The sequence below is a fragment of the Vombatus ursinus genome, unplaced genomic scaffold (assembly GCF_900497805.2).
Source record: "Vombatus ursinus unplaced genomic scaffold, bare-nosed wombat genome assembly UNPS02005459.1, whole genome shotgun sequence".
In the NCBI taxonomy this organism is placed as follows: Eukaryota; Metazoa; Chordata; class Mammalia; order Diprotodontia; family Vombatidae; genus Vombatus; species Vombatus ursinus.
In genome coordinates, this window is record NW_020945237.1 from 8,408,884 (window position 1) to 8,417,326 (window position 8,443).

General features: G+C 37.8%; 1 protein-coding gene across 1 annotated transcript in view; it reads right to left on the bottom strand.

The window, feature by feature from the left end:
* Positions 1–1,464: 1,464 nt before the first annotated feature.
* Positions 1,465–8,443, bottom strand: part of CUBN (cubilin) — a 263,014-nt gene continuing 256,035 nt past the window's right edge. The window contains exons 51-53 of the mRNA XM_027847860.1: positions 6,407–6,572; positions 4,969–5,204; positions 1,465–1,954 (exon numbers count right to left, since the gene is read on the bottom strand). Of these exons, the coding sequence (XP_027703661.1) occupies positions 1,844–1,954; positions 4,969–5,204; positions 6,407–6,572 (513 nt within the window). The 3' untranslated portion in view covers positions 1,465–1,843. The remainder of the gene's footprint in view (positions 1,955–4,968; positions 5,205–6,406; positions 6,573–8,443) is intronic.

Consider the following 8,443-nt stretch of genomic DNA (forward strand, 5'->3'; position numbering starts at 1 on the left):
ACTTTAAAAAGTTAATACACACCCCAGCTTCTGAGATAAGAACTCACTGTTTGACAAAAACTGCTGGGAAAACTGGAAAAGAATATGGCAGAAACTAGGCATAGACCAAAATCTCACACCATATACCAAAATAAAGTCAAAATGGGTTCATGATTTAGATATAAAGGCTGATACTATAAGCAAACTGGGAGAGCAAGGAATAGTTTACCTATCAGATTTATGGAGAACAGAAGAATTCATGACCAAACAGGAGACAGAGAACATTACAAAATGCAAAATGGATAACTTTGATTACATTAAATTGAAAAGTTTTTGCACAAAGCCAATGTAACCAAGATTAGAAGGAAAATAGAAAATTGGGAAAGAATTTTTACAACGAGTCTCTCTGATAAGGGCCTCATTTCTAAAATATATAGAGAATTAAGTCAATTTTATAAGAATACAATACAATTGATAAATGGCCTAAGGATATGAGTAGGCAGTTTCAGATGAAGAAATTAAAGCTATATATAGTCATATGAAAAAATGCTCTAAATCACTATTGATTAGAGAAATGCAAATCAAAACAACTCTGAGGTATCACATCACACCTATCAGAATGACCAACATGACAAAACAGGAAAATGATAAATGCTGGAGAAGATGTGGGAAAATTGGTAAACTAATGCATTGTTGGTGGAGTTGTGAACTGATCCAACCATTTTGGAGAGCAATTTACAACTATGCCCAAAGAGCTATAAAAATGTGTATACCCTTTGACACAGCAATAGCATTTTAGGGCTGTATCCCAAAGAGATCATACAAATGGGAAAAGGACCTACATGTACAAAAATATTTATAGCAGTTCTTTTTGTGGTGGCCAAGAATTGGAAATTGAGGAGATGCCCATCAGTTGGGGAATGGATAAACAAGTTGTGATATATGAATGTAATGGAATCCTATTGTGCTCTAAGAAATGATGAGCAAACAGACTTTAGAAAACCTGTAAGGACTTGTATGGTCTGATGCTGAGTGAAGTGAGCAGAACCAGGAGAACATTGTACATTGTAACAGTCACATTGTATGATGACTGACTCTGATAGACTTAGCTCTTCTTAGCAATGCAAGGATTTAAGACATCTCCAAGGCTCTCACCACAGAAAACGCTATCCACATCCAAAGAAAGAACTATGGAGTATGAATGCAGATCGAAGCATACTATTTGCTATTTTTTTTTTCTTCTGTTTTGTTTCCTCTTTCTGGTGGTTCCTCCTATTGGTTCTAATTCTTACTTACAAGATCACTAATGTGAAAATATGTTTAATAGGAATGTATATGTATAGCCTGTATCAGATCGCACACCGTCTTGGGGGGGGAGAAAAATTTAAAACTCGAAAGCTTTTGGAAGTGATTGTTGATAAATCAAAATAAATTAATAAAAAAAAAGAAAAAAGTGAATACAGCACAATTGTTAAAATCCTGTTATGTTATGTTTATTTTCTCATGACTAACATTTATAATGCAAAACCCATTTCTAGTCAATCTTTCAGTTTTAGATTTGCAAAACAATTTTGACATGCCTTTTAAGTAAACATTTAAGAACCATTTTAATTTTAATTTATGAAACATAATTTAAAATGCAGCATATCTAAAACTCCAGGAGATTCACTTCATATTTGATGGTTGTAAATATTTTTTCATGGGAGAAAAGATAAAAGTACAAGCTGCTCCCAACAACAGAACTAGATAATAAATAATGTTCAACTCTCATTTATTATGGTGGCAGCGTTCTGTCAAACGCTTTATGAACTGATTATCTCTTCAGTAGAACCAAAGTGCCAACTCAAAAGAGTGCACTGAACATCTAAATACTGCTCCAGGTTAATCGGAATGCTGATGGGGAAACTGCATACTTGGCATGAAATCTGATAAAGACACGATGAGCGGAGGCCACAAATGGAGCTATGTTTGTATCCTAGAATTTAAAAAAGAAAGAAGTTAGGTTTTCACAAATTTAAGCATTTTCCTAGAGATGATCACATAAGTAAAAACACTACATGGGTAGATGTTATTAAATTTTCGTTAACCTTTCCTACTGTGGTATGGACAATAAGCTGCATACAAGAGTTCAGAAAAGGGAGAGATTGCACTGGGCTAGAGTGGCTTGGGAAGGAAAACCCTATAATGTTAAAACCGGACAACAAGAGATTGTCTTTCTTCATTCCTTAAATTTGAAAGTAAGAAAACTAAGACCCAGGGATGTAGAGTAACTTGTCAAAGGACACACAAGGAATCACTGACAAGTGATACTCCTGGCTTCTAGTCTAGTCCCTTTACACTGCCTCTACTTTTTTGGGGGGTGAAGCAAAGGAGGCAGTCGGGGTCAAGTGACTTGCCCAGCATCACACAGCTAGTAAGTTTCTGAGGATGGATTTGAATTCAGGTCCTCCTGATTCCAGGGTCGATACTCAATTCACTGTGCTACCTAGTTGTCCCTATGCTTCTTCTTTTAAAGGTAGGATAGTATAGTAGAAAGAGCAATGAATCGTTTTTTTTTCCCCGTTAAATGTTCTTTCTTGTATTAATATTATCAATGCAGTATTATATGGCTTATGTGTTCCTTTATTTCATTGTGTCCATTATTGATCAGTGGGTATAATAATCTAACAATTCCTTAGCTTTAATTTGACCCACTCTTTTTTTCTAAACTCTTTATACTTTTTGTGCCTTTATTTTTTAGCTGTCCAAATTCTAAAGCTATTGGTGATGAAGTATTTACCCAATAGTAATTCAACTTAATTTATATTGGAAGAAAAAATTGTAATTCTTCATTCAATGACCATCTTCCTTTTCCATGAAGAATATTGTCTTACAGTCTTCATATAAGAAAACAATAAAATTTAAACACCAAATGAACGAATCATAGGATTTTAGAGATGGATGGAAGGGCACCTTAGAGCATAGTTACTCCAACCTCCTGCTTTTACAGAGAAGAAACCAGCTCAAAGGGATTAAATGACTTGGCTAGGGTCAGTGGCATAGTAAGAATTATAATTTCTGTCTATCTCACAGGGCTGTTGTGAAGAAGAAATACTAAGATAATATATGTGATAGCATATGGGAAATGATGAACTGCTACACAAATATAAAACCGGGAGGTTTTTGGTCCAGATCTATGATTTCATCAGCACAGGGAACTCTGAGGGCAGAAACTCCTCCTTCAACAGAGATCAATAAACCCATTTCTTACCATCCAAATGTGAGTTACTATTATTCTGTGTAATATTGTGAATTGTAATATTGTAAAAGAAGTATATGGTAAGTTGGAGTCCATATTAATAAACAGCTGGAATCCTGACATCTAGAAAACCAGAGTATAATAGTTTGTCACAGTCTACAAAAGTTGCCTGTGGTATTGACAAGTTAAAGGATGTGCCCATGGTCACACAGCTGGTTAGCAGTTGTCCTTCGTGCTCGAAGAGGACCAAAATGATACCACCATGTCAGGGTCAAGGTACAGTGTGTCTGACCGTGGCTGACCAGACCAGTACAAGCTCAGAAACCTCTACCACACGTTGGGCACATGGGTCCATGAACATTAGGAGCAGAGAAGTCTCTAAATTTGCACAGTATGACCTCTATGGTCACCCTTCTAGTATGTATCAGAAGTAGGATATGAAGGATATGTAGGATATGAAGACTCCAAGGTATCTACTGTATCCATTATGCCATCCTGCCTCTCAAGGGAATATTATTTATTTAGCAGTATACATTTTATATGGTTACATTTTTTCCTTTTTAAATAGTTACAAATTTATAATCACACATCAAAACCCATTTCATGAAATTATCTCCTAAACCTTATGCGCAACATTGCCCTTATCAGAACTTTTTTGGGAGGGGTAGATATGGGGCTGATGGGTCTGGGCCTGTTGTTTTATCAGTGTAAGAAACTCCTGAAGGTCACAATTCTTCCACGGGTGCAGATTGGCACGTCATCTATTACTGAAAGTCTTAAAGAGCTGTCCGGACAAGCTGAGTGACCCGTCTGCGATTTCATGGCTATTAGAGATAATCCTTCTAGTGGGCTTTTAACATTAAAATATGTTAGATGTTAACATTTAATGTTAACAACATTAAAATAGATGTTAGAGATAAGCCTTGAACCATGAATTGCCTTGCTCTAGGGCCATCTTTTATTCATTGTGCCACACTATGGTTTTTCATGAAAGATTAATATGGGATTTTATTATGTAATGCGTTTTGAGTTTCTTCTTCAGGCATAACATAAAGGGACAGTGCTATGTGCATAGTATGGTTTGTGTAGACAGTTACACAGCCTGCTTTCTTTTGCATCATTGTTATTTCTAATAATAACAACTCACTCAGAGCTCTGAGTTTTACAAAGTGTCCTTAAAACTCTGTGAGGTAAAATAGTTTGAGTGTTATTCTCTCCATTTTACAAGTGAGGAAACTGAGACCCTGAGAAGTTAAGAGACACAACTAGGAAGTATCTGAGTCAGGCCTTGAACACAGAGTTCCTGAGTCCAAGTCTGACAATATTCCCACTTCACTCCACTGCCTCTCCCACGTCATTCAGAACAATCCTCCCAATAGACTTTTCCCAGTGCTTCATAAGGAGGTCAAGCTACAACTCAGCAAGGATTCCTTGTGTTTCTTTTAACCGTTGTGCTTGGCATCAGTTTAGTTTTTTCTGTGTTTCTTGTCTAAATATTCCTATCATGTTAAGCAAGTACAGTGGGTGGCGCCATGTTTCTACGGCCTTCTTACTGGGCAGATGCTGTGCAAATGAAAACATATTTTAATGTTGTTAAAAGCCCTCTAGATGGTGCTCATTCCTCCAAAATGGAAAGAAAAATTTAACTACACCTTACCAAAAAAGGGACTCATTTCGCTACTTTGAGTCACACACATCTTGTACAACATTTTTAAACAAACAGTTTGGCTCTCAGAGACCGTTTCACTCACCGCTCCGCAGTATGGTCCAGACGATGGAGAGCTAGCATCAGGTCCATCATAAAGAATCAGATAATTTTGGATGCAATCTCCTGGATCATCAATGCTGATAAAATAAAAGCTGACTGTCAGGGTTCTCCCGGCAGGGGCAGCAATGGTCCACTCACAGTGAGTGTTGTTCTCATAGGTGCCAGGGTAGCCAGGACTGGTAACAGAGCCAGCCTCCCCATAGAGAGTTCCACCACAGCCTGAAAGAAAAGTTGGGAGGAAGGTAGTCAGATTTCAACACAGTCACATTGATCAGAATTAAAGTCCCTTGTGACATATATGAAATTATAAAAAGACTTTTCTTCTACAGGTCACTGGAGGATCTCTTATAACCACAGTGATGGAGAAGGCCCTCAGCTTCGTGTCTCTAAGTGAAGCTGGCTCTGAGATAGTTTCTTCCAGGCCTGTTCCCCTCAAATAAGAAGTTTAGAATAAAAGGAAGGGAAAAGTGAGAAGAAAAGCAAGAAAGATTAGGAACAATTCCACAACGTATGTTTCTAGCTGTGTAGATCTATTTGTATATAGTGGCATGAAGGCAGCTGATGGGGAGGAAAGAGAAACAACCGAGACATTAGGGGATGAGAAGGAAGACTGAAAATGAAGATTAGGAATTACTACCACTCTAAAAAGTCTTCATCTGCTGACCTTAACACAACAATACTAGGACCAGCAAATTTCAAACCAAAACTCTAAAAGTTATCAATATTTATTAAATTATTTTAAAAATCATATTTATTTATGAAATAACCATGATGTACTATCTATAATACAGGGATTGTCTAGGAAGGATTTCTACCCTCCATCAGCATCTATGACATATGATGTGACATCTTCTATTAAATGAAATATCTGTTTCCTATGAAATTTTCTAATGTCTGGAATGAAGAGGTAATTCCTTTTTTTTTTTGTGGTCTGGCTATAATAGTGATAACCTAACACTATTTCACTCTTCAATGTTATATAAAAACAGAATGAACAATTACTAACAAAGTTTTTCCTATCCTTGAGATTTGACAATGCACTTTGATAAATAATGACCCATTACTGTACCTTTTTGAGTCTCTAACTTATTTCAGGAGAAGGAATTATCATTATGCATGCAATTATCCATGCATATGCATAATATTAGACATGTTTAATAACTAGAATTTTTTCTAAAAATATGCATTTTATCCCGAGAGTTGATCAAAACTGATAAAAATGAAAAGTGATAAAAGAAAATTCAAGCAGGAGTTTCTAGACTTTCACTGTGAACCTTTCTACTTTCCTCAATCAGGTATACAAATAACCTGAGAACATATTATTCCACCTCTGTCTTTTGCTTATCCCAGTAGATATTCCAAGATTTTCTGACTTACTTTATCACTGGAAGAGCAAAAATAGCCTGTAGCTAATGGCTTACCGAATGGGGATGACGTCCACAGGATTTCATATCCATGACCTGAGTGTATGAAGTCACTCTTGAATCTTAGATACAGAAGGTGGTTTTTAGAGAAGATGGGATTAGGGACTTGAGTGCCACAGTACTTGCCAAGTAATGGGGAGCTTCTATCACTCCCATTTCTTACCTGTAAAAAAAGGCAAATTCATCAATCAACCACATTTTACCTCCTGCCTCTATCATGCTAGTAGAGTTAACATGACTAGAGTTTGGAAAAGGCACATGAAGAGTTGCCCTTTTCTATTTCTGCCAACCCCTTGAGCTGACTCAGTTCTTAGGTGCTTCGAGGATGCCCTATTAAACCACACTCATCACAATTCCAAGCCCAGTACTCTATCTACTCTGCCACGATGACTTATCTATTTTATATTAAGGGGCAGGGGTTAAAAAAAACAACAACAACCCTCAAATCACATATTAAAGTCTACATGCATTTAAAATGAGATCACATATGCAAAAAGCTTTGCGAACCTTAAAGGGCTCCAGGAATATTCTATCCTCAGACCAGCTCACTGAATGGGGAGTCCAGTCTTGGAACCACCATATCTCACTCCTCACTCATAGAGTGAGATGGCCTGCTCCACCTCCCTACCATCTCCCTGGCATTCCCTCCACTTCTCAATCTGGACCACCTTGTGAGGTAGGTCTGATTATTATCCCCATTTTATAGATATGGAAAATGAGAGAAGGAAAGTGACTTGCCCATGGCCACATAAGAAGTAATGAAGACATAGGTCCTGCATTCTCTTCTACTATACTATGCTCCTTCTCAGCATGGAGAAAACCTATAGAATTTTTTTTCAGAACCTCATAGTATTATACATATACTAATCATACAAACCAATTATAAAAATTGGATTTATAACTGCACAAAGTTGAAGTTGCTTACATGTTGTAATCTAAGGGAGATGTTTAAGATCCCATGCACAAAAATGTTTCTCCCTAGGTAGAGGCACTACCCTAATTAGCACAATGCCTAGCACACAGTAAGAGTTTAATAAATGTTTGACATCTCATTGTCTGACAATAAGGTGTTAGTGATATGTCAAATCAACTTTCTTCTTGACAGGAAGGATGAGGTAGGCACTAGGCAAAAGAGGGGCACAGGAAGACATTAAAGATGGAGAAAGAACACAGAAAAGGAAAGTGAGGGACTCTTGTTTCAGAATTGAGACTAGGGCCTACCTGACCTCTAAGAGTAAGAGTTAGAATTCTTAGAGTAAAACAGCAATGATAATACCACTAAACAGGTGCCTATGGTGACCTGTGTTAGGCCTTGCAAAAAATCCAGTTTAAAGTTGTACATTATCTCTGCACTCAAAAAGCTTATAGTCTAATTGTGGTTTCAAATGCCAGGATAGAAGACATAATAATAATGCTATTACTATAAATATCTCATGATAAGTACATTTGAGAGAGCTGGAGTTCCTTTTCCTTGCCTATTAGTCAACAGCACTAGCATGGAATATCACGGAGTGGAAGAGGCCAAGGCAGGGCCACGACTTCCACCCTCTCTAGCCTGCCCTCTTCTGGACTGAATCCAGATAATTACCATTTCTTTTGAATAGTGGCCGCATGCTAACTACATTCAGCAAGTGTTAGGTTGGGATAGGTTTGAACTAGGGAATACTGGAAAGAACCCTGACATAATACAAACTATTGTTTCTGCTTCTCCTAACCCTTAGGCCTTCGCTCTACCCATTCTTCTTCCCTGAAAGGTCAGATTTCTAGGGCCAGAGTGAGGTAGAGAAGCATGAATTTGGGGAGTGAAAGGAGGATACGAGCATCATCTGTCAGGGGTGGCACTCCCTTCTTGGCGTAGCCCTAAGCTTGCTCCTGCATTTCAACATCTGCCCTCTGGCTCCATGCATGGCTACAGCCAATGGCTGAGGATCTTCAAGCAACTGGCCACATCCCTGGCTTGGACATATTCTCTGGGCCTGCATATCTTTGTGTGTGTGTGTGTGTGTGTGTGTGTGTGTGTGTGTGTGTGTGTGT